The following is a 26,417-nucleotide window of genomic DNA, read 5'->3' on the forward strand; positions in this document are numbered from 1 at the left end:
ACTGGTTTCAGTGCGCAATTATGTTTTCTTTTTTGTCTTTGTTTTTGCTCGTTGTTCATTTTGGGTACCATTAACTATTGTTTTTTCGCTCCAGAACTCATCGATTTGGAGTAGGTGAAGTAATATAGACCTCAACGTCTCCACAGCAAAACAGTTAGAACAGAACAGAGCAGATTATTTCTTAAACATCTACCAGCAGACCAGCAAATGACGTATGTGCAAAGGGGCATACACGAAAAAACACCATTTCAATGACAACGCCCCTTGAGACCTAGATGAAAAGGAAATCACTCGGGCCACACACCCACGTAAGAAAACGATACTAGGCCACCATCTAAGCTTTCAAATAATTCTCTGAACACGAGTCAAATAATGAAACAACGATAAGATAAGACAACGTATAGGGAAAGAAAAAGGCAGACACTTGAAAAACAACAAGCTTGTTTCAAAAGGCGATGCATGAACTTCAAAACTTTTGATGATCATGATGTGTGGCGCTTTATGACGCAAGGGCCAATTCATGGCCAAAGAGTGCCATTTTGATAGACTAGAGATATGAACACTGATATATATTGTAAATGATGAGTGGCTGTAAAGGAGCCTTAAAATTCCTCGTGCTAATGCGGGTAAAAACTTAAGTATTAAAATCATGACAGTGGCGTGAAATATGTGCAGTGAGATTGAATGTCAAAAGGTCATGATAATAAGACTATGGTGGATATGTAGTCACCACAGGTCCTGTTACAGATCACCTTGAAATATGCAGTGAAAACTGCCTACATCATTTAAAAACGTAAACAATGAGTGAATTTTAAAAATCGGATCCCTACCGATAAGCATCTCAAGGTGTAGTGGGAGCTGCTGTCGGTAGGGCCCTAAAAAGTGCTTTTTCCTTAGAGCGTCCAACTCATTACACTGAACGAGGATGTGGAAAACCGTAAGTGGTTCTCCACATCTCGCACACAATGGTGGATCACTGGCAGACAGAATATATGAGTGTGTAGAGTATGTATGCCCTGTTGTTAGCCTTGTGAGTGTCACTTCTGTATGCCGCGATTTAGATAGGGGCGGCCAGTGACCAAGTTGTGGCTTAATAACATGTAGTTTATTATTTGTGTGTCTATCCCACAAGTTTTGCCAATAACCTCTGTGTTGTCGTTTTAGGAAAGGTTTCATGTCAAGTGCAGGGATTGGTATTGATACATTAGCGGCATCGTTGCTGGCGGATGCAGCCAGCTGATCTGCCAAAACGTTTCCCTGTATCTCACAGTGCCCCGGCACCCAGCAGACTACAACATGCTGTTTGGATGAGTAGACTGTGCATAAGAGTGAATAAAGGGACTCAAGAACTGGGTTTTTGCGTTTTGTAAGTGTATTCAAGGCTTTTACCACACTCAGAGAATTCGTCTAAATTACCGCTTTTTGTAGTTTTATATGTGCAATGTGTTTAACAGCTGCAAGTATTGCGTAAGCTTCTCCTGTGAAAATGCTAGCATCAGGATGCAGGACGCCAGTATCTGAGAAGGATGGGCCAATGGCTGCGTATGAAACAGAAGTGTTGGAATTTGAGGCATCTGTAAAGAACTCAGGGCATGTGTACTTTTATTGTAGTTCTAGGAAGTATGTGCGGATATGTACAATGGGTGCGTGCTTTGTAATCTCTAAAAAGACACATCACAATCTAGCAATTGCCACCGCCATGGCGGCAGACATGCTGCGGGAGCCATCAAACGATATTCGAGTGACACACCGGTTTGCGCAGCAAGGCCCCTCACACGAAGTGAATAGGGCTGTTTTAAAGATGGCCGGTTTTCAAACAAAACAGAAGTAGACATGTCATCAATTGTGAAGTGTGAAAGGTGGTCGTTGTCTGCCTTTGCTTTGAGATAATATAGAAAAGACATATAACATCTCTGTAGATGAAGTAACCATTCGTTTGATTTCACGTACAGGCCTTCAACGGGGCTGGTGCGAAAGGCACCCGTAGAGAGGCGGATGTCTAGATGGTGAATAGGGTCAAGCATTTTAAGGGCGGTAGGTGTCGCAGACAGATAGGTTATTGCTCCATAATCCCCCACGTAGTGCGTGACAGCACTTTTAGAACATTCATGGTTCTGATGCACTTGTTTTTTAGATACTTAATGTGTGGTACGAAGGTTAGCTTGGTGTCCAGAATTAAGCCTATGAATTTGTATTCGGCATTAACACACAGGCGTTGACCATGCAATTGAAAGTCAGGGTCGGGGTGAGTGCCTCTCTTTCTAGAGAACAAGACACACGTGCTTTTTTGTGGGTTTAATCAGAATCCGTTTTCCTCCGCCCATTGGGAGACCTTGTTCAAGCCAAGCTGAACCTACCGCTCACTAACTGCTAGGTTACAAGACTTAAATCCAAGCTAGACGTCATCGACATATGTACAGTAAAACATAATTTGTGGGATGAAATGATGCAAAAAATACCACCTTGCGGCACTCCTGTTTCTTAGACAAATGTTCGGGAAAGAATGCTGCCGATTCTAACACGGAATGTACAATTGGACAAGTAGCTTTCGATAATAGTAAACATCCTGCCACGCACACCAAGATTGGACAGGTCTCTTAATATTCCGAATCTCCAGGTCGTATCGTAGGCTTTTTCGATGTCGAGGAACACAGAAAGAAAGTATTGTTTGTGGATTAGGGCATCTCGGATCTGTGCCTCGATAGATACGAGGTGGTCGGTGGTGGATCTACCCTCTCGAAACCCGCATTGGAATGGGTCGAGCAGATTGTTCGTTTCAAGGTAATGTACAAGTCTGCGATTTATCATTTTTTCAAAAAGTTTAGACATGCAACTTGTAATTGCGATTGGCCTGTAACTACTAACGGAAAATGGATCCTTGCTTTGCTTTAAAATCGGAATAATAATGGCTTCTTTCCACGCAGAAGGGATTTCACCGGAAAACCAGATAGAGTTATACAGGGAAAGCAGGGTTTTTTGTGTTTCAGAAAGCAGTTGTTTTAATATTTCGTGTACTATACGGTCCGAACCTCGAGCTGATTTATTGCAAACATGTAGCGATGCTTGTAACTCGGCCAGACTGAAAGGGTTGTTGTACGACTCATGTTTAGAGGATTTCCGCTGAAGTTTACCTTTTTCAATTTTTCTTTTGTGTCGCTGAAAATCTGCAGTATAATGCAAGAAACTGGACACCTCTTCGAAGTGGGCACCGAGGAAGTTCGCCTGGTCTTCCAAGGTGTCCCCTTGTGTGTCTACGAGAGGTAGTGTAGATGCGTGTCGTCCTGCTACCTTGCGAACCATGTTCCAAACTTTAGTTTCTTGTGTATATGAAGTGATTCCTGACAAAAACTTATGCCAGCTTTCCCTCCTAGACTGCTGGTATGTTCTCCTGCCTTGGGACTTGATTTTCTTAAAACTTTCAAGATTCTCTGCTGTCGGCGAGTCCCGTAGCGATTTCCACGCTTTGTTTTGCTGTTTGCGTGCATTGCAACATTCAGTATTCCACTATGGGACACGTTCGTTGCCAGGCAGTCCAGAAGTTGGCGGGAGGCATTTCTTCGCAGCGTCGGTCGGAAAAGCAGAAAAGTACTGTACAGCTGCATCTATGTTTAAACCAGATATGTCAGTCCAACTTAAGTGAGTAATCTGCGGGAACTGTTCCCAATCAGCTTTATCAGTGATCCATCTGGGGAACTGTGGGCGATATTCATTTGATATGGGTGTGCTTAGCGTTACGGGAAAGTGGTCACTTCCGTAAGGATTATTGATGACATTCCATGTCAGTAAAGGAAGGAGGGATGGTGAGACAATGCTGAGGTCTACTGACGAGTAGGTATTGCTGGCGATGCAGTAGTATGTGGGCTCTTTCCGATTTAAAAGGCACGCGCCAGAAGTAAAAAGGAACTGTTCAATCAGGCGACCTCGAGCATCGCAGCGAGAGTCACCCCATAGATTGCTCTGTGCATTAAAATCTTCAAGGAGGATATAAGGTTCTGGAAGTTTATCTATTAGGAACTGGAATCCACGTTTTTCAAGATGGTAGTGTGAAGGTATGTAGACAGAGCAGATGGTCACGAGTTTGTTCAGGAGAACTACACAAATAGCCACTGCTTCAAGAGATGTTTCGAGTAGTAGATGAGTACATGCAATCCCTTGATTGACTTTAATGGCCACACAACCAGATGACGTGATGGCTTCATTCCTGTCCTTTCAAAAAATGATATACTGGTGTAGAAAATTAGTGATCTTGGGTTTTTGGTGTGTTTCTTGTACACACAGAACTTTTGGTGACTGTTTATGTAAAAGTTCTTGAATATCGTCAAGGTTTCTCAGTAGTCCTCTGATGTTCCACTGTAAAATTTGTGTCTCCATTTTTAATGTAGTTAAGTGCTGTGTGTACAGAAACGTTGGCTTAAGTTACAGGGCCTGTTGGGGCCCTGTAATACGGGGTTTCTCTTTCTCGCTTCGCTCGAAAGAGCTGCGCCTTTCCTTCGGCGTCTGGGGCGCTGGAGGAGTATGGCTTATGTCCATCACCTCTTCTGAGGTGGTGGATGGCGCCTGCTTGGCAGGCACGTTTATGGCAGTTTCGGACCTGACTGTACTTGCAGTGGTCCGTGGTCCAGCAGTCTCTAAAGTCTGCTAGCCCTTTTGAACAGGAGGCGGAGCAGTACAGGCTGCTCCAGCCGGAGGCACTTCTGGCACAACCGCAGTCACACTTGGTGCAGAATCTCGCGGGTGCCGAAAGACGTGGCACGGCGCCTCGACGCGCCACGTCGTCGAAGGAAGGTTCAGAATTATTGTGTGTAGAAAAACGTTGATGTGCCTCTTGAAATGACAGGTTGAACTTGACCTTAAATTCTAATGTTTGTTTCTCTTGTTTCCATGCAGGGCATGATCGGGAGTAGGCAGCATGATCTCCTTCACAGTTAGCGCAACAGGCTTCTGAAGTGCACTTTTTGGATACATATTCACAAGATGCGCACTTCGCGCACCTAGCGTGCCCTCTGCACGTTTGGGATCCGTGTCCGAAGCGCTGACACTTGAAACATCGGTGAGGATTCGGTATACAAGGTCTGACACGAAGCTTGCAGTAACCAGTTTCAATGGAGTCAGGAAGGTTGCTTGTACCGAAGGTAACTATGATGTGCTTTGTTCGGATCTGTTTATTATCTCGCCTCATTATTATTCTTTGTACTTTCACTACATTTTGTTCTTGCCAGCCTTCGAGCAATTCACTTTCAGACAGCTCGAGGAGGTCATCATCAGATATAACACCACGCACTGTGTTCATCGACCTATGTGGGCCCACTGATATTGGGATGTTATCAAATGAAACGAGTTTTGTGAGCTTGTCGTACTGAGTCTTGTCGCAAACTTCTAGAAGGATATCGCCATTCCCCATCTTAGTTACTTTATAGCCAGGGCCAATTGCATCTGTGAGTGTTTTCGAGACAATAAATGGGGAAATAGATCGAACCATTTTCATTTTGGCTGTGGATTACATGGTACTTGGGGAAGGTCTGTTCAGGCTGTGCAGTAAAGAAGCTGTCATTGGTGCGCCACCTTTTCAGGCGGCAATCAGGGGGTGCGGGAAAAGGGTTTTCCATAAGAAACATTTTAAATTCGGCGGCGATGGTGGCCACCCACCACCGAGCCCAACAAGGGGACGCTACAAGGTTGAATAGTGAACACTTGGAGACGCCAGCCATGCATCGCCGCTATAACCGAATATAACTATCCAAGGTTGGGTAACTACACAGGGTTGACCCTCGCCACCAGAAAATTTGGAAGTAAACGAAAAGAAAAGATGACAGACGGATAAAAAGTGAGAGATAAAGATGAAGATGTAGGTAGAGGGAGATAGGAAAAGGCAACTGCCGATTTACCCTGGGTGGGGCAGCCCAGGGGTGCCGTTTACGTGAAGCCGGGGCCAAAGAGGTGTGTTGCCTCCGCCGGGGGCCTTAAAGGTCCAATCACACGGCGTCGGCTCAACCCCCAGGATCCCCTTTTCCCCGGACTTGGCAAAGCCACGCACGGCTAGGCGTGGGAGGGAGTCAAAACCTCCCGTTAGCTCGAGCCCCTGGTGTCGCTACCCACCAAATGCCTGCTTGCACAGACGCCCCTGCGGGGGCTTCAAAACTCTTCATAATCTATGAGGAAACTCCTTGCTTCCACTCGAGCTTCCACTATGCCATCCCGGCAAGAGCATGCATGGGGAAAAAAAGGTCTTGTTCCGTCCAGCTGAACTAAGCACATATCGATGCTCGTCCCTGCTGCGACCACGCACATTCTGCACACAATATTCTTAGAATCGTTCACAAATTTTCAAGACCTCGCACGTGCGCTGGATGGGGTAAAATGCGAATTGGGCACATCAATGCACTCAAAATGCTCAAAACCAACGTGACCGCTTTGTTGCTACCTCGCGTTCTCTAATTGCGCCGTCGTCCCGTAATTTGCGCTGCGTTTCAATTAGACGTTCGCGGCATAACAGCATTTCTCGCGGCTACCCACGGGGTGTTTCCTTCTTCAAGTGTACGACATCCGGGATGTTCGCCCTGTTGGCGTTGAACTGGAAGCCCGCTTCGCACTAACCACTATCGACAGCATTTTCACGTAGTGTATTTGTGTGGTTTACGGTCGTATTCAGAGGGCAATGTCCAGCATGCGCCGTTTTTTTTGAAGGCCTTCTGCTCATTTTGTGCCTCCCGAAGCTCTCGTGGAATATCCCTGGCCGCGACGAGCTGGATTCCCTTTTTGAAATAGTCATCACAGCTACATCTAAACTGGAAAACGAAATGACTATAGACGCAGCGTTTCGCTGTTTAGAATACTGTCAGAACACTGAACAACTCTGCTTGTATCATCGCTGCAGCCCGAGATTTTCAAAGAAATGTGCACCTCTTCGTGCACAAAGTCCTCTTCAACTTTGCTAAAAATATTTGCAGTCTACTCCGAAGCCCCAAGCGACCGCGACATTATGTTAAGTTCTAGTCACAATTGTTGCCCCACCCACACTAATAAAAGAAGGAGAGCTCTGAGAAAAAAATAAGGTAAGAGTGAGTCAACAATTAGGATAAGTTCGTTCATGCATCCGCAGTGCATGCGTGGTTAAAAAGCAAATGTCAGCAATGCAAAAAGGCTGTCTTTGCTTGCATATATAAGAATACATTTCTTTGGTTTAAGTAATATCCAAAGGGGCTATTGCTTATGAACAAACGTTCACCATCACTCGGTTCTCACACCGAATAACAGTTTGCCGATATTCTTATGGCCATACTGCCTTTATTCTGACCTCTACATTGCCTGAGGGCTGACTACTTTCAACATGGGACGCCATGTACTGTTAAACGTGTTTCTGACAATACTTTAGAAAGCACTATGTTTTCATGCGCTACCGTATAAAGCTACGACCTCTCCATAGGAGGTGGCAAATTTTGACATTTCAAAAATGTTGCCTGAAATTTGAGTAATATCTGGGTGACGTGCCACGTTTGCAGTGTACTTGGAATAAACTGCAGCAAAGGCACCGAGTGAAATTGTACTAAAGGAACCTTAGCCGGACATTTGGACAAGCATTCAAACAAGTCACATTGTTCTGTCATTTACTGAACACCCTCCCTACCCTAAAGAAAACGCTGCTGTGGAAGAAAGTTTGGCATACATTTATGAAGGCTTTGATGACAGAGTTTGTGTCGAGAGGGTTGACGTCCCGGAAGTACGTCTCATCCACGGAGTCCACAACATCCGTCGGCGGTCGGTTGTAGCGAAGCGCGCTGCTCAGGAACCTTGGCAGCAGTTGGTCGCGCACGTACGTGGCACTGCGCGCCGACCGGTCTCTCAGGTATCCCGACAATACTGGGCACAAAGATTAGAAAATAAAGCATTAAGTCATCATCAAGTCATCGGTGGACACGTCGGATACATGACGCAGTATACTCAGGTTCACGCTTCTACTCAACGGTGCTTAATAAGTAATCACATACTAGCACTAACTGCCCTTTTGTTTATTAAAAATATTTGAGGATAATTAGGTTCCTATGTATGGCGCCTGCCATTCCTTTTCTCTGGGACAATGTTTGCCATCGTAAAGTAGTGACAAGAACGAAACTATATAAGTAGACGCATGGATAAACACTCACACACTGAGACCCAGAACGTCCATGAAAACTAATTTTCACTCAGCATAAAATGTCTTCGCCATAGTGCCTCCTTACTTGCACTCATTTCCCACACTTTCACAAGTATAAAGTGTATGAAACAGCGTTTAAAAGTCAAGCTGACACGCACAGCACCGTATCTGGCTAGAATATTGTTTCAATTACGTGAAATTCTGCAGTCCACTGATTGAAACATGCATAAATGATGGCCACGCTTTTAACCGCAGTACGCAAATTCAAAAATCTGCTGTCCCACACCTTTGTGTTTGAAGTAGAGGACGGCCACGTGCCAATCACAAACAGCACTCAAGAAGGAATAGTAAACAGGAGCTCTGTAAACGTTCCAGCACCTGTATCTCAAACGGATGTTTCATAATACATAAAATACGCGACCCACTCATCGCAGTAGTTGCTGTGGCTATTTTGTTGGCCCCGCCCCGGTGGTCTAGTGGCTAAGGTACTCGGCTGCTGACCCGCAGTGCGCGGGTTCAAATCCCGGCTGCGGCGGCTGCATTTCCGATGGAGGCGGAAATGTTGTAGGCCCGTGTGCTCAGATTTGGGTGCACGTTAAAGAACCCCAGGTGGTCAAAATTTCCGGAGCCCTCCACTACGGCGTCTCTCATAATCATATGGCGGTTTTGGGACGTTAAACCCCCCATATCAATCGTGGCTATTTTGTTGTGCTTCTGAGCGCAAGGTGGCGGTAGTGCAAGAGGAGGGGGGGGGGTCGAAGTCGGCATCTTCAATGCGATTACAATTATTAGGATTCCCTAAATGAACAGAAACATCAGATGCTGGTTTTCGCACGTCAAAAAACGGAATTAAATTGGCCCATCCGCAATGCCTGGTGTTGAAGTTTGACCACTGAAAACTATGTCTTCAAACAGTTGAATCAGTTCTCGAAAAAAAAGCAAGAAAAGAAACAAACGAAAGGATAACAGGAGTGGCGCCATTATTAGTTTTTAACTGGGCTCTCAGTCCAGGAGAGTGCTTCATTACTCGGACATCCTATATTCATGATACCAGCCTTTACACATGAATGTGATGAAAAAATCACCTCGTACTAATACTGGTGCTGTACTGAAGCTGCCTGCTCTCAATCTCGCTCTTTTGTTCCGTGGAGTCTCATCCAAGCAGGTTAGTGTTAGTAACAATCGGCTTTCGTACAAACATCACGTGCTCCGTGACGCCCTCTAGCAAAAAAAAAGTGTTCCACACCTGCCGCTTAGGCTGCGAGTTGCGCTGGGTAACACGTTGAGCACACATAAATACTCTAAAAAGAAGTAGACGAGGGAGCACCCTGCATTTTAGCTCAAATGGTAAGCGTCGGATGTGCAAATCGTAGGTTGGGGGTTCGGACCCGAACGACAGAAAGGGTGATTTTCTGTCCGCTTTATTTACTTTCACTTCTAGAGAAAATCATTACGCTGCAGTTAAGAAACCACAAATAACGTCCCTTACGCTTTTCTTGTCTTAATTGCCTCTGGGAGTCGTTAGTTAAGTGCTTGATTAGTGCCACTGGGTCACACGGTCTTGACAAATCGAGTACAGTGTTAAGGTACATTGCACTTACCAGGGAAAAAGAAGGCGGTCTCGTCTTTGTTGACACCGGCGATGAGCGGCACGCGTCGGAACTCACCGCGCTCAAGTAGGACGGCTGGCTCATCCGGCAAGAAGGCACCCTGCGGGTTGAACTTCTCCACTACGGGCGCCGTCCTCACGGGAAAGTCACCAAACACCTGGAGTTGTCGCGTGAATGACGAAACAGTTGCATTGGATGGCGGAGTACGTGTGCGCAGGCCGATGACACCTTTTGCCAGGCAGTACACTATCCCCCTTTCCAACATTTCTTTTGAGGAGAAAAAAGACAGAGCTACGCACAACTGGTGAACTATTTTCTGCGCAAAGACGTTCGCAGCATAACCAAGACGACGTCGGCGATTGTAACAATGATGTGATGGAGACTACTATAATGACAACGCTTCAGATACTAACATCTGAGAAAAAGGAGGCGCTTCCATTGCGAGCACGTATTCAACATTTGTTTAGTATCATATCAATTGCTACATGACCTTCGCATTCCGCAAAATTTCACCTCTTATACGTCTATCTTCCCCCGAGTCTTTGTACTAGAAAGTGATTAAACGTAGACTATGAGCATACTGCATAATACGTAACATAATAAATGAGATGCTCAGATTGTACCAATAACGTCTTACACACTAAACAAAAAATAATGCATACAGCAGCAGGTACACAAGAATGCGCCTAATATTCGTATATGCTACTTCATGCCCAAAGAATGTCACTAATGTAACAGAAAATCGTTCTATAGTTTGTTATAATTTGCAGTTCTAGCGCATTCATTACCAAGTTCTTCGATAAGTGAACTAAGGGCTGTATTTTTAAGGGTGAAGTAGTCAGCACGTCGTCCAGAAGCAATGAAAAGTCTATAGTCATTCAACGTCATACCTTGCACAAAGCCAGGATGGCGATCGCTTTAGGGTTAACGGATGTTTCGAAGAATAGCTACGTTGAAAATCCCTTGATAATATAGCCTGCTTGTGCAAGTTTCAAATGCGATCACGTAATCCAAGTTAATAGTTTTGAATAACCACACACAGACAAAAAAAAGACTGGGAACACTCGTGAGCCATCAAGTGGCAACAGGCCACTGCATATGGGTCGCTAGAATTGCCACTAAGGGGAGAACGCGTAGCGCAAGTGCACTTGTAATAAGCATTGGTCTGCTTTCTTCTGAAATGAACACAAATGTAAACTCTTGATAGCACATTAATAGCACGCATGTTATTAACCTTTAGTCCGTTTAAAACCTTTCTGTGACCTTCTGCAGGTGTAAGTCAAAATGTTTCTCGCTCGTCTCCTGCTTCTCATTTCGATCTTGTAATCTAAATGAGCAAAAGTGGCCGACTTTGGTGATGACTGTTCGTCGTCTCGGGCGACGGCTTTTCAAAGACTCATGTTCTCCAGTGGCGCTCATAGAATGATGATATTCACAATATGCACTGACTGTCTACGACCCTTCCATCATCTTCCGGCCACTTTAGCCACGGCTTCGAGAGCTTCAGTTTTTGTGCACCTGGCCCAATCGAATACACACCTTGCTCTCCTGCTGTATGCGCAGGAGCTCACTGCTTGGCGTCTGCATGAGGCAGTCGATGAGCGCGAACGAAGGGCCATCGGTCGGGCATCCCGCGCCCTGGGCCACGATGCGCTTGAACTGCGCCGGCTCGGGCTCCACGGCCCAGTCACTCAGCGGACTGCCACTCTCGGCAATGGCACGCACGAACAGCCCTAGACAGATTTGAAAAAACAGATTATTTGCTCGTTTGGTTCACATCCGAAAAGCCTACAACGCTTATTGTTCGCAGCGCTTCTGAAGGCACTTTTGAAACATAATCAAGGCATGAAGTGACGGGAAATGAAACAATCCTAGCAACGAAACAATATAACGTCGCAGGTTGAAGAACTTTCAAGTTTCACGCAAAAAAAAACAAAAAAAAACAAAACAAGAATTAAGAAGAGGTATCAATTTACGAAATTTAGCTAAACATATGATGACCTTTTTTTATATACGAAAAAGGTGTCCAGAAGTTGCCTACGGCGCATAACATGACTTCAATACCAGCTGAAGATTTCTAGAAGAGGGCGACATTAAAGAAGTACTGGCACAGTATTGAGGCAGCCCAAAAGGGACATTTTTCGTTTCCATATTGTGCACTATCAACGTTTTCTGCACACCGGATCCAGACAACACGTATGAAATATTACACTTTAATTTTAAAGTTTCCTTCACCCAGCATCTACAACACCGCCCCACCGCAGTGGTAATTATCACAAGTTAACACAGTTCACTAGCAATGCGACATCTGTGTCCTGCATGCCACTTAATAGCAGAAATAGAAGCCAGAGTATCTGTGCGAGAATTCACTGCTCGTTGTTTAAGTCTTCCACGTGCGACTGATGGCAAACTGACAGCTGTTGATAGTTTGTCGTCACAGTGTTCCTATGACATCGGAGTTGTCTTTATACGTCACCGTGAAGCCATCTTCTCGATACTGAAACCGAAATGGCTGTTAGAAGGTAGCGATAATAAAAATATTGTAATGCAACGCATAGATAATGCTCGAGATATATTCAGTGCATTCCTAAGGATAATAACACTCTTTCTACAGTTCTCGACACCCGTGTTTCTATTTAAAGTGACAAGCCGAAAATATTTGAAATTCATGTGAGTACTCCTTTGATGGCACAACATATCCCATGTAATACTTAGTTATATTACAAAAATACTATTACTTAGATTTTTTTGTATAATTCCGCTTTAGGATGAATGTAGCAACTGACAAACTGAAGTCAGTGAGTTGGAAAAGCACATTTATTTAGTGACGAATTTTGAAACTACCACCAGCCTTGAGACAACCGCCCTTGGACTCTGGGCAGAATGTATTGCTATTCCACTTTGATATTTTTGTTCCTATTCGTCTTATTGAAATGCAATTTCTAGGCATTACAGAACAAAGCAGGATAGGTAACTGAGTTTGTCGCGCAACTTGGGTATGAGCACCTTGAAAGCAGTGCCACTCCCAGAGAGAGAGAAAGAGAGAGAGATTAGTGATAGGTAAGGGAACCAACAATAATGAGGCTCAGTTTTGCTACCCCGCACAGCCGAAGTGGGCAATAATTCTTTCTGTGCACATATACCATGCGATTTTCATAATTTGCCCCCAAGTTATAGGAGGGTGCATTAATAAAAACTGGTATGATAACTATTGGATCATACGTTCAACCTCCACCTCTTCAGGTAATACATGGAGAACAAAGAGCAAAATTAGGCTGTTTGGGGCAATAGCCGCAGGGGAAGCTCTTACAAAACAATCTGTGACGAACAATACATGCAGAAAGCTGAAACACGTCATGTCTAATCATCGCCATGAATCACTTGTTCGCTTTCCATGTGTCATGTGCCTGCCCCTTTGTCTTTGGAACAAAAAAAAATGATCGAGACCAAGCTGTCACCGACTACTGCTCCCGCACACAAACAATTATCTCTTTCAGGACACGATGTAGTCAGCGATGACTGCCCTTTTCTCGGAGGTGTTTTTTGTCTTACGTACAACTCTGCAATTTTTTTTTCATGAATGAGTGGTGCAGTTCTCTCTGAATGAAAGCGAGCCAAGTTTGTAGACCCTCTGAGGTTTGGCGCTGAGCCAACGGGTCACGCCTCTTTGCGGCGTGCGAGCATATTCTTGCCTCGTGCTATGTCAGAAAAACTGACAGAGATTACAAACAGATTACTCTTTGAAATACAGGAAGCGCGCGTTCCCAAGAAATAAATGACACTCGCAAGAGTCACATGGGCCGAGAATAAAGCAAACGGAGTGGCATGGCACATAAACACAGCACAGGCGGACCAGTTCATTGCGATGTGACTTTTTGTGTCCAGTCTGCTTTTGATGCTCGAAGTCCTGCATTACCGAAAATGATGTAATAAATAAGGACTTATTTTAAGACATATCTTCTTTTTGTACTTCGGAGTGTGGTGCTTTAAAATATTGGATGCTTCAATTATCGAAGCCTTGAAAAGGTTTGAAGCATCAGAACAACCGTAAAACAAAAAAAACAGAAACAAACAACCAAAACTAAGTTCTGGGCGTAATTCTTCGAACACATAGAACCTTGATGTGATTACCATATGCATGCATTGTCTTTGAGGTGGCCACCAGGGCATGTGCATGAGGAGCCACTATATGTGGCAACCAAAGGGAGGCAGAGTTGTGAATCTGTTTGGGCCACTTAATTACCTTTCTCCGAGCACAGTTGTGTGGAACTATAAATTGCTTCATATAAGCCGGCCCTAAGTCTCTTATGAACTACGTCATTCCTCATTTTGGTCTATCGTATTTCTTCATTCAATTAAATGCTGCACTTTGGCGCGTGCGACGGCTTTTACACGATGCATTCGGTGCGTCGTATGAGTTGCCTGACAACATCCTGTGCTATGTACCAGTACTTCGGTTACCAGTGTGACAAGGGGTGGTGCACTCTGGTGCAATAATTCCAATGAGTGCAACAATGCATTTTAATGCAGCTTCAGTTGTCCGATGACAGTTGCTGTAACATTCCCGCATGCGACATAGTAATCCAGTTCTGACATTTGCAAGGATGCACCGAAAGCAAGCTAACACCTAAAAAATGACGAATTTCTGACTGCTTTCTAGAGCGCGCATTTAGAAGTAATGGTTTTTCAAGCTTTGCGGAAAAGCATGAATAGACACAAAGTGCAATGAATGACTAGTTTTACACTTATTTTGCACTTATGACTGAATTGTTTTGGTTCAAGTTCGCAGCATCACTCCAATTTATTGTTTTTGTTGAAGTATATGCATTGTTGTGATACGTACAATGCCACTGCCACATTCGTAATCTAGCAACCATATTGTTACGGGAAAGGTCAACTTAATCTGTTACGGGTGATCTAGCTAACAACAGAGCGCACAATATAGAAGGCCAACAGAGCAGCTCAAGATGGTGACGATGATGTTACCCGGAAGTATGGCACAACCCACAACGATGGATCGCCCAAGAACCGTTGCGGCAGTAAAATTTGTGAAACAAGAATAAAGAAATAACAAAAAGGAGAAAGTGAGAAAAGAAAAAGGGGGTGAATAATACGTGAAAAAATTATCTAAAAAGAAACAAAAAATTGAGGGTGATTCAGGTGTTTTTCAATACAATGTTACTAGAGTTCAACCTGCAAGAACGATGTTGTCGTCTTCCTCCACTGCATGTCATTTAAGTGCCTGTGCCGGAGTGACAGTTTAGTACACCTGACAGTATGACGGTAGCATTTTAAACGCATATAAAAAGGCGCTTCTTTTTGCTTGTCGTGCTTCACCGTCAGGTGCAATTAAAAAAAATTCTGTCTGCCTAGTCACTGCAAGACATGAAACGCTGACAAGTTCTAGCATTCCTATATAGTCTAATATTCAGGGTGTTTCAAGAAATGTGTTCAATATTATTTAAAACTCAGAAAAAGACGCACTTTGCTCGCTGTCATGGCAGTTGCTTTTTTTGTAGCAGCAGGTATCTTAAGAGGCTTGAATGATTACTAGGAACAGCTATTAGGAAAGTTAAATTAATGAACTTTTGTAATTAGTGGAGTTAGGCAGTTACACTGTAAACAGAAATAAGCCGAGTTGGGAGTGAACGACCTGTGGATTGATATGTGGGCTTTAACGTCCCAAACGCAACATATGATTATGACAGACGCCGTAGTGGAGGGCTCCGAAAATTTGGACAACCTGGGATTCTTTAACGTGCACCCGAATCTGAGCACACGGGCCTACAACATTTCTGCCTCCATCAGAAATGTAGCCGCCACAGCCGGGATTCGATCCCGCGACCTGTGGGTCAGCAGCCGAGTACCTAAGCCACTAGACCACCGCGGCGGGGCTAAACGACTAGTCTTCTAGCGCATGCTCCGATGGGTTTTTATAAACACCGTCTGGAGGGAGTAAAAAAATTACTCCCCAACTGGAGGGGGGTTTTGGATGGATTTGGGGAGTTTTTATTTACATCCATCAGGGAACTTTTTCAGGTCAGTAAGTGAGTAAATGTTGACATTAACTGAGAAAAAAATACGTCAGCAGCCGTACCATGCGCAACCGTAACTTTAATTTCATTACCTTCGAAGCACACAATATTGACACAAACATGTACAGAGCGTTCACGTAATGTTACAACACTCAGACTCACCACAGCCTCCCACTCACACTGCACACCTACGGGTATCGCTCGCTGTACTTCGTGCCGACTGGTTGTGCCCCCGCGCTCTACGACGACATCGCAGCTCTGGCCGAGTGGCTCGCCCTACGTCATCTCCTGACGCCGACAACAGCTCTCGCTGAGTGGTGCCCCGTCCTAGAACTATTGCAACCGTGTCCATCTTTCCTATCTTCTTCTTACTTTCGTATTCGGCAGTCTCTGCCTCTCTTTCTATCTCTACACCTTCAATTCCTCCCTATCCTTTTTAATCCCTCCTTACCCCTATCCCTCGTGAGCTACTGTTGAGGTGTACTCCGCCTGAGAGACAGTTACGGGGCTCGCTTAATCTTCTTTCTTTTCATTTAGGAATCACTCCCCCCCCCCCCTGCACACCTACCGGGTATATACAGACACCATATTCTGACCTCCCAAGTAGCTCTCGAGGGACCCTTTTTTTGCTAAGAATCAAGCAATGAACACGCAAGGCGTAGGTATGAAGTTGTGGCGCCCTAATGTAAGCCTTTCAACAAACGCGTTTTACCCTAAGCCTGCCTTACATTCAATATTTTTTAACTTTAGCGAAAGAGTTGGTACTCTGTTGCACGGGCTGATTTTGCATAAGCAGTACTGTGTGTGAATCTGTAAAATTCACTTAATCGTACACAAAGCCCGAGCGACCTTGCATGAACACATCAACGATGCAAATTCAGCACCTCTAGCGATGAACCGTGGTACACCGTCGCTACCGCGTTCGACGACTAGGCCTCACTCACAAGTACGGCACGGTGATTCGATGAATGACAGCTGGCGATCACAAAATGCTTGCTGATGTGCAGTTTTCGTCTCGTGATTTTTCCCATGGACAGAAATAGGTGTCCGCTATTCACGCAGTTTAAGCTACGGAGCGATGAACATAAACGAATGAGACGGTTCGCAGCCGCCGTTCCTGTTGCTCACATGCATTATTGCATGGGCATGCATGCCGTACGCAGTTTCTGTGTGTCTCCGCCTCGTTCGGCGCTCACCTTCGAGTTGGTCATTTGACAGCTGCCGTCGCAAGGCAAAGAAGACTGTTATTCATACCAGAAGCCTTTGTTTTTTGTGAAACACGTGCTTCGCCTCGCCGGTCGTCGGTGCTAGCTCGTAGAGCTCGCCACGACGGACGGCGCGCAGTGCGAACTCGCTACGGCGCCAGCTTGATACCGACGGCATAGCGAGGCCTTCTTACCGATTAGATATTGCAGCTGGTGAAATACCGGTGACACTCCGCGAAGCCACCATCGGCGAAGACAGGGCGGGCGCGTCGCCAGCGCAACTCTCACATCGGTTGCCGGCGAGCCTTGCATGGTCGAGCGAAGCCTACTTCAGACCGCTTCGATGTTTAGACACTCAAACTCCAAGAGTGATCGCTGATGATCGTAACAGCTTACTTTTGTTACAATTAAATTATTCTTCGAATTTGTTTGTAACTCGGCTTTTTGAAGCAAGGCATTCGCGGCGTTTCGTTGAGGAATTGGATCGATGTCTAGCGTGGTTCAATGGTATGAAATGTCTGGATATTTTCACACAAAACACCAACCAGCCTTTGCAAATCTTCGCTGCACTGATAATTTCGTTGCCTGTCAACTGATACTCACACAGTCAACCACAAAAAAGTCACAGCTTCGCCGGAAAGGCGAAGCAATGAACGCGATAGCACAAATTGAAAGGTCACGCGCAGAATGGAAAGAAGATCGAAATAATCCACATGTTCTTAACGCACAAATGACTCACAAAACATACTCACAGGTACGGATACAAGCGAATAAGCGGCTCATTTGTTACTTTGCTGTGTCTGAAAAGCGCGTGTTTTTCGCAAACGGAGATTGCAATGACTGAAGTGACCTTTGTGGCCCCGGAAGCTACAGCAGAATCGTTTCAGGTAAAGCCCGAGGCCAACCAAAGCGTATACGACCTTCCCCTCCTCACTGCCACGAGATAAGGGCGCGTGAAGGAGCATCGCTCCCCTTCTCTAAGCCGGGCAAAATACGCGTAGATTAGAGCGGGCGCCGCCACGCGATGTGGCGACGCGCGCTCATTGCGCCATCTTGCTGGTAATGCTGAAAGCACAATTCCCCCTGAGATGCTCGGGAGCAGTGGTAAGTGGGAGATATAAGTAGCTTGCCGTTTGAACGGTCAAGGATGTGCTCCGGGGTGGCTCAGTGGTTAACTGAGCCACCCCGGAGCACATCAGTGGTCAGTGGTTAACTGAGCCACCCCGCCTGACTTTCACGACGCAGAGGTACCACGTTCGATTCCGCGCACCGGAGAGGTTTGTTCTAGATGTTTTTCTTTCTTTCTTACGTATTCATAAAGACATGTACGTATACATACACGGTGCATGACATCGACGTCAACGCCGACGCCGGCGGCAATATCCAGCCGAGAGTGTCCATATAATTGCTATCGCAATAAAAGCACTCGTGTTTAACACCAACGTGCAAACAGATGCCCGTACAAACAAACACACGCACTTCATGACCCAAAAGGGTTTTTAAAACTCTCATAGGGAGTTTGTGACCACGTGACCTGAAACTTCCTGAGGAGTTTAACAAGGTCATGTCGTTCATAAACTCTGTCACTAAGCAAGGGGCACATGTCCCCTGCTTAGTGACACATGTCCTCGGTACATGTCCGGCACATGTCCGACGACATGTGCACATGTCGAAACTCGGCACATGTCCGACGACATGTGCCGAGTTCACTCTATACTATGGAGTAAGTACTTGGGACAGAGGGGTTTTGGGGGCTCATATACTGGAGAAACTCCCATCTCGGCTAATTTTTGTATACAGTGTAAGTCAAATCGGAGAATTGAAGTCGTTGATGCGAATCACCGATGGCCGTTTCGATGTTTTCGAAAAGTGGCATCTTGTAATAACTGCGAGTTAATGAAATTCTCCCCAATTCTGTGGTGAAACTGAAACGCGAATGAGCGCAACTAAAAAGATCGAGCGTTGTTACATCAACCACAAACTGACTTCGTACTTAGGTGTGTGGGCTGCACTTGTAATTGCAGCATGCATGACACACATACGTTAACGAACGGTGAAAAATTGCACTCATGTAACTGCTGTTTTGAACAGTGACTTCATTGTAGTCGTCTCCTTGTTGCGCTCATTGGTCGTTCGGTTTCAGTTTTGCCGCAGAATTTACGAGAACTTCATTATTTTTTAGTTATTACTAGAGGCCGCTTTTCCGAATTCTCAAAGTGGCAATAGGTTCTTGGCATGAGAGACTTCAATTCTCTTATTTGACTTTTACTGCCTACCTCCACTAATTAAAATGTTAATTACTATAGCTTTTCTAATTACTGTTAAAAATGATTTTTCAACCTTTTCAAGATGCCAGTCACCACAATAAAACACAAGTGAAATAGCGAGCAAACAGCGTCTTCTGATTTTTAAAATATTGGACACATTTCTCAAAACACCCAGAATAGAACTCATTTTGAAAAAGGCCAGCGCAGCGACACGAAAAAAGAAAGACCGAGAGACAAAGAGCTTTCTGTCTTTCTCTTCTTATGTCGTTGCGCTGCACTTTTCAAAATGAGTACCATTAACAAGGTAGGCTGAATCAAAGTACTTCTCGAACCCTGAATAGGTTTAAACAATGAGGTCAGCGTAGCAAAAGTGTGGATAAATTACGGTAAGCATGTTATTAACGTAGCTTTTGGAGTGATCGTAATGTTTCTACTACGCAGTTTCAAATCGCGACCCTTCAAATACGCATTAGCACAACTCTGCCTCTTTCCTGGAGTCATCTACAACAACTCGAAGTTATATGAACGGCTGAGTCTTCTATTGACATGCACAGCTAACATGTTCACCGCGAAGTGTTACATTTATTGCGAGTAGGCTTTCTGCCGAAGTTTACGATGATTTCTCTAAGCAATCGCCGGAAATCATGCGCGTCACTAAAGAAGCACAACACACGACTCTTAAGTGCGTACTGTGATAATTTTGGAGTGGTTAAACATACGTTACCTTTCATGAATGTCTGAAAATAAAAAAAATTAAGGCAGCTTCGATAGCGCTAGTGGCACTAAGACTCAAAGTGCGAACCTGCTTGGCATTCTTTGTTTCTTTTTATTTCACGTCTTCCTTCGCAATCTCTTTTTCTCCTTTCTTCTCTTCTCTCTATTTCTTCTTTCCTTTTTGTCTCTGTCTGTTTCTTTCTGTCTATACATTTCTCTCTCTTTCTTGCTATTCCTATCTTTCTTTGTCATTCTTTCCTTTTTCTCTCTCTCCTCTCTCTATTCTCGTTTAATCTGTCTTTCTGTCGCTTTTCTTTCTGTCTGTATTAGCCTCTCCATTTCTTTCATTTTTTCTGTCTTTCTTTCTCTTTCTCTTTTTTACTCTTGCTTCATCATTGTTTCTGTATTTCTATGCTATGCTTTACTCTCTTCCCTTCCCTGTCCTCACCTTTATTACGTCTCTCCTCCTTACGTCCACTTTCCTTTCACCACCTCATTGCTACAGTACAATACACAAAGTTACGTGTTACTCTGCTTACGTGCCTGAACTGACGGTAGTTACGATGCTCGCCTCAGATCGTGGGCATGCGGGTTCGAATCTCTCCTCACCGAGAAATTTTCTTTTGCCAAGAACGTATTCCTTCTCTTTAGGTATATTTATTTCTACTTCTTTCTGCTTCTCTTGTTCTTCATTTATTTCTCATTTTATCTCTCTCTCCGTACTCGTAATCACACCCATCCGAGTTTTATTGCGTCCCACGCCGGTCAAGTCGACGCAGCCGGAGAGAGCGCGCCTGGAACCCATGCTCGAAGAGTGAAGCCAAAGAGGAAGACTAGGACAGAAAGAGAGCGCGCTGGCCGAGTTATTGCGTCGCACGTGCTGGCCGAGTTATTGCGCTACACGTGCTAAAAAGCTAGAAGGCATTCATGATGATCACAGTTTTATGCGAATGCGTAACGGCATGATGAAAAGCATAACAGCTCCGCCATAAATATACATCACTCTCCACCAGTGACGGCGAGTGCTACTCTATGCTAAGTTTTACGGTGTGAACCACTTATGCATATTTGCATTGTTAGAAGTGCCATGACAGGCGACGACTCCAGGCATTTGCTGCTTACCTTGGCTAAGAGGCGACAGGATGTGTAGGAAGACGCTGACGGCACCTGAGCCCTGGCCGAAGAGCGTCACCTGCGAAGGATCACCGCCGAATTGGGCCACGTTGTCACGTACCCACTTAAGGGCGAGGTTCTGGTCCAGCAGGCCCAGGTTTCCAGGACAGACGCTGTCGCCGGTGCTTAGGAACCCTAAGAACGAAAGAAGTGAGCATTAGCTAAGGGATCTTAAGTCTCACAGGACGATTCATTCTCTGTGTCACTGTGTTCCGGCACGCAGCTCACAGTTTATGAATGGACGCTGAAATAGGCCGGTATGGTTCTGCGTTACACGGGTGCATCTTACGTAAGGTACCGTCATTAACGTGATTTCACCATGGAATTAATGACACCTCTTTTCCATTTGGAGATTCCTTCAAATGTGAATGATGAATCGCGTTGACACTTGGTCGTGCTACTCAGCGTCTAGTACGAGCTAGAGTAAAAACAGGTGCCTTCCTTATTATGTATATTTGCACATTCATTGTCTTGTGATTTCAACGGAACAATGCACCCTTTTTTTTTTACACCAAAACTGTATATGACTGGCACCCCGCGATTTGTTCGTCTCTGCAGGCAGAGAACTACCACACAAAGTAAAGGCAAAAGTGTTCATCTCTGTTGGAATTTTGCATTTGAGACGCATCCCAGTATTTGTTTCTTGAACGAATAAAAAAGCAGGAAGCAAGTATGAAAACCGCGTGTAGATGATAAGGTGATTTCAAACAATACGAGACACGCAGCGTTTCTAGCATGCGTTTTTCGGCAAGTATTACAGTTGCATGAACTCTAGTTGCTAGGAAGCGGCAATTGTAGCCTACGAAGCTGGTATGCTGCTGTTGTCGATTCGTTGCTTCTTCGTTACCTCTACAATGGTTACCGTGACGTCACTACACTTTCATATGTATTATACGTGATCGCTTGCGCAGGTGAAAAAAAGCGTTTCAATGATTCCTTTACTTCGTTCTGTGCCTCGTGCGAAAGATAGAAAATGAACATTATTTCAAAAAGACTGTTGTTTTTTGATTTACAAAAAAAGTAATGCCGGTTATTACAACATACTATTTCAATGTCTCTTTAAACGGAGTTATGCAATAAAATATCTTGGGGTCACATTCACTCATGATATTATATGGTCTACTCACAATTCCTTAACATGTTCTAAAGCCTTAGAGCCACTTGAATATATTTGTGGAGCAATGCAGAATGCATGCCCATAAATATTAAACTTTAAACGTATAAATCTCTTCTTCGCCCTATCATCGATTATGCCTCCACGGTGCGGTCACCTTTCAGAGAATGCGACGTACTCAGGGCAGTTAAAAAGAAAGCTGCTCGTTTCAGTTTTCACAGGTACGACCACCACTTCTTACTGTCATTACCATTACGTGAGCTAAAGCTAGAACCTCTTTCGGTACGCCGTAATGTAGAATCGTTATTATTTTTGCGCAACATAATAAAGCAGTCATATCACATTTAAAACACAGCCTTTTTGTCGTTTTCCAAGCCTTCCTTCACCCGTAACTTCCACGAGCTCAATCTTGCTTTACCTTTTCTTGCACGCACAGATACGTTTAAGTTTAGTTTCTTTCTCCGCACAATAGAAATATGGAATTCCTTACCTCGTCACGTCCGATCACTCTTCCTGAATGATTATGTGACTATTCTTGTTAGAAAGTATTATATAACAAAAACTTAATTCCTTTATTGTTAAAATATTTCATTATTATTTTGTTATTTCTCTTTTTTGTACTTTTTTCTGTTGCGATTTTTTTTTCTGCACTGTGCAATCCCACACCTGCAATAGCCCTTTTACAGGGCTGCAGTATGTAAAATAGGCAAGTAAATAAATAAATAAAAATAATAATTAAAAAGAAGTAGCTGCCTAGCAGAAGGTTTGATTTGTGCTGCGATAGTGCTATGGGTAGGCCAGCAATTAGCCCCTAGAACTGGCGTCGCTGTGGTAGCGGCAATGTGACGTCAGGCAGAACACAAGGACTCGCCTACTCCACCGCCACTTGTCCCCTTTTTCTACAACCACCATGTATCCGCTCTTTAGCGAAACGTTGGCGCTTACTCAATTTCTCTAAGTACAAAATGGAACGATTCATAACAGTGAAACTATCCAAAGCTCTAAAAAGCTTTCATATTTTAGCTTAGGATCGGCAGACTCCCGTGCAGACAGAAGATTCATTGTGAAAATAATGACGCAGGACAACAAGACACTCGTTTTCATGACGTACACCAAGAAATGGGTTCTAAGAAAAAGCTAAGTGGTACTTACATGATTACAACTAGGCATAGACTCCGGGATTAGAACGTATGTTTGCCGAAGTATCACAAACCGAATTAGGACGCTTTCACTTCACTAAAAACATTGCGCTTTACTGAGCAAGGCATACGCTTTCATCTGCAAATATTCTAAGTGATTTGACAGAATTGCTCTGTCTCCAACAGGAGAAATTATATGAATTTTACTGTCATTATTGCACACTGAACGTATTCGGAAAATAAACAAAATAATACTGCCACGAACACGCGAACATTTCGGAAATGTTTAGATATGTCCGCTTTCTCGAATCATGTGTACAAGTTTATTCTCAACAGTCACCAGAGATTATGTAGTGGTATGCTTTGATTTGGGTCAAATGCTGCGGTGATCTACCAGCGCATCACAAAGGGTATGTTCACTTCGCGTGGGAGCACCGAATAGCAACGGTACGAAGACATACGCCACAAAGTCGCAATGAACTCTTTCGATTGCGCACTCCGTGACGCAGGCCAAGTAATAAAAAAAAACTCCGCCAAGATGAGGCGATGACAGGTCTCGCACGTCATGTCCGCGCACAGGTAATCAAGTGCAAGGAAATTTAATTTACGAGGTGGCTATCTAAACTAATCTAAACTAATAGGTACGAGCGTTACAGCAACGTTGCTACGATTCTGCACGAAGACAAAATCTTTCCGCACACAACTTCCACCACACTTACATATATCTATATATATATATATATATATATGCACCGTTGTGATTATTTTCGTGAGACATTATTGTCAATGATGGTGATCAATTGATTGCCCGCGTGATTATAGATGGCAATCCACGAACCAAGTAGTATATTGGAGCATTATACATAAAGATAACTCTGCGAATAAAGATGCTTATCTTCAAATAAATCTTAAGCAGGCAATACCACCAATCTGTCAACCTTTTAAGTATATGCAATGTCATGAAACAAATACGACAGCAATAATAGCAGCTGACGTAGTTTTAGTATGGCTCAATTATCTTCTTAATCTTTGCTGCCGCCGCAGCCACGCCCATAAAAAGTAATCGTAATGTCAACATCATCATGATGACTACATCCACTGCAGGACAAAGACCTCTCCAATGTTCCGCCAGTCAACTTGGTACTGTGCTTACTGCTGCCATTTTATAGCCACAAACTTCTTAATCTCATCTACCCACCTATCTTTCTGTCTCCGCCTAACCAGCTTGCCTTGTTTGGGAATCCAGTTAGTTGCCCTTAATGACCAGCGGTTATCCCGTCTACAAAGCTACATGCCCGGCCCACGTCTATTTCCTCTTCTTGAATTGAAATAAAAGTGAGGCCAATTAGGCATAAATGAAGCCTGATCACCTACTGACTACCATTTATTGCAATAAAAACATGAAATTATGCCAGCGGGAACCGCTGTTATAGGTTAAGGACTCACTGAGAAAAGAGCGTTATCACTTGTACTATACTGCGTCTGCTGCCTCCCCCCTCTCCCATCTTTGTTTTAACAATCGTGTTTCGCACAGTGTCATCTTGCACAACGAAGAAAACAAAGTACCAAGAATGCCGAGCCTGTAGTTTATTGTGACCACGACGACGTCCTTGTCGACGAGCTTCTGCGGACCGTACTGGCTCGCAGCTCCGGTCTCGAAGTTACCGCCGTGCACGAACACCATTACGGGATAGGAAGGGGTCTGGCCATTCTGCGCACAAGCGAAAATTTCGCTGTCCAAGAAGCTAAGAAGCATGGCATAACAAATATACTAAAATATAAAAAGAGTTGCTTTATAAAACTGACCTGTGAGTTTTGAAATGTACACATGCACATTGCCCAGGTGAACTGTCTTTAACTCCCATAAACGTCCATTTTTCTATTTCTTTCCTCCTTTACATATGTGATCAAGGTAAACTGTTGAAAATTTCCAAAACGTACATGTATAACACGTTCTTAATGTTCATTCATGAATACGTCCTTTGGTTACAGTAATAATGGTACGCTCGTATTAAATTAGGCATAGACGACGTACGTCCATTGCTGCTCACCCTGTATCCTGGCGTGTAGATGTTGAGGAAGAGGCAGTCCTCGTTGCCGACAATTCTCCCGCGGTAGTCGAACTGCGGACATGCTGACCGGAAGGCAGTAGCGTCCAGCACTGAGCTCCAGCCAGGGTGTATCACGGGAGGCTGCAAAGAGTTAACGACACGCTTGAAAGGACAAAGGATACGTCTGTAAACTGGCCGTAAAGCAAGTCTATTGTTCTATATAAAGCATACAAGTTTATGTTTATTTAAATCTTACGAAAAAAAAAGAGCACATAGTCTTGCTTCTCTAGTTGCTTTCTTATTTATTTTTAAGCTCAGAAATACACGATATGTCGAAATTGCAACTAACAGCTATCCGCGACATGATGAGATAATACACGCACACAGTGCACATATATGTATGACCCCTGAAAACTATTTCTAAGCTCCTTTTTTGCAGTTCAACAAAATTGCAAGAATGTTTGTCTCGTGTATAATCGCCCGTGCATGTATGTTGCCGTCAGGAAGTTATGTTGTGATGACTGGGAAGTGTGACTTTGTGTGTGCATGCTCACTCTCTCTTTGCCTCTTTCTCCATTTTTTGAACTCCCCGATAAAGCGTGCGCGTTTATGCACACGTGAACCGCTACGCTTCCTGAGACTGCATTGCTGAAGTTTTAACAGTGCGAGGCAAACTGAGATGCTTATTTGAGAGTTAACATTGTACACCTAAATGTAGAGTATTCTACGTAGGAGCATAGAGCCTGCACACTTGTACAACACTTGTACCGAACACTTCACAAGAATTTGCAGAGGCAGAGAACCACATATGAATTAATTTGGCATATGAGTTACGTAAGCTATCTAACTAGTAGTCATGACAGCATCAGCAGTAACGTTGACCAGGATTTTATGCGGAATATCAATTTACTGTGCCCTCAATACGCGGTAGAAAGACAATATTTGAGGCGCCTAACAGATCACCTAGATTCTGACCCT

The 26,417-nt window shown here is 44.3% G+C and overlaps 1 protein-coding gene across 1 annotated transcript in view; it reads right to left on the reverse strand.

Moving 5' to 3' along the window:
- The window catches only part of LOC119161308 (cocaine esterase), a 76,325-nt gene that overhangs the window by 13,239 nt on the left and 36,669 nt on the right, over positions 1–26,417 (reverse strand). Inside the window, exons 2-7 of the mRNA XM_037413715.2 lie at positions 25,440–25,580; positions 24,955–25,099; positions 21,085–21,270; positions 11,281–11,474; positions 9,733–9,898; positions 7,664–7,857 (exon numbers count right to left, since the gene is read on the reverse strand). Coding sequence (XP_037269612.2) covers positions 7,664–7,857; positions 9,733–9,898; positions 11,281–11,474; positions 21,085–21,270; positions 24,955–25,099; positions 25,440–25,580 — 1,026 coding nt within the window. The remainder of the gene's footprint in view (positions 1–7,663; positions 7,858–9,732; positions 9,899–11,280; positions 11,475–21,084; positions 21,271–24,954; positions 25,100–25,439; positions 25,581–26,417) is intronic.

Source organism: Rhipicephalus microplus, chromosome X (genome assembly GCF_043290135.1).
Source record: "Rhipicephalus microplus isolate Deutch F79 chromosome X, USDA_Rmic, whole genome shotgun sequence".
In the NCBI taxonomy this organism is placed as follows: Eukaryota; Metazoa; Arthropoda; class Arachnida; order Ixodida; family Ixodidae; genus Rhipicephalus; species Rhipicephalus microplus.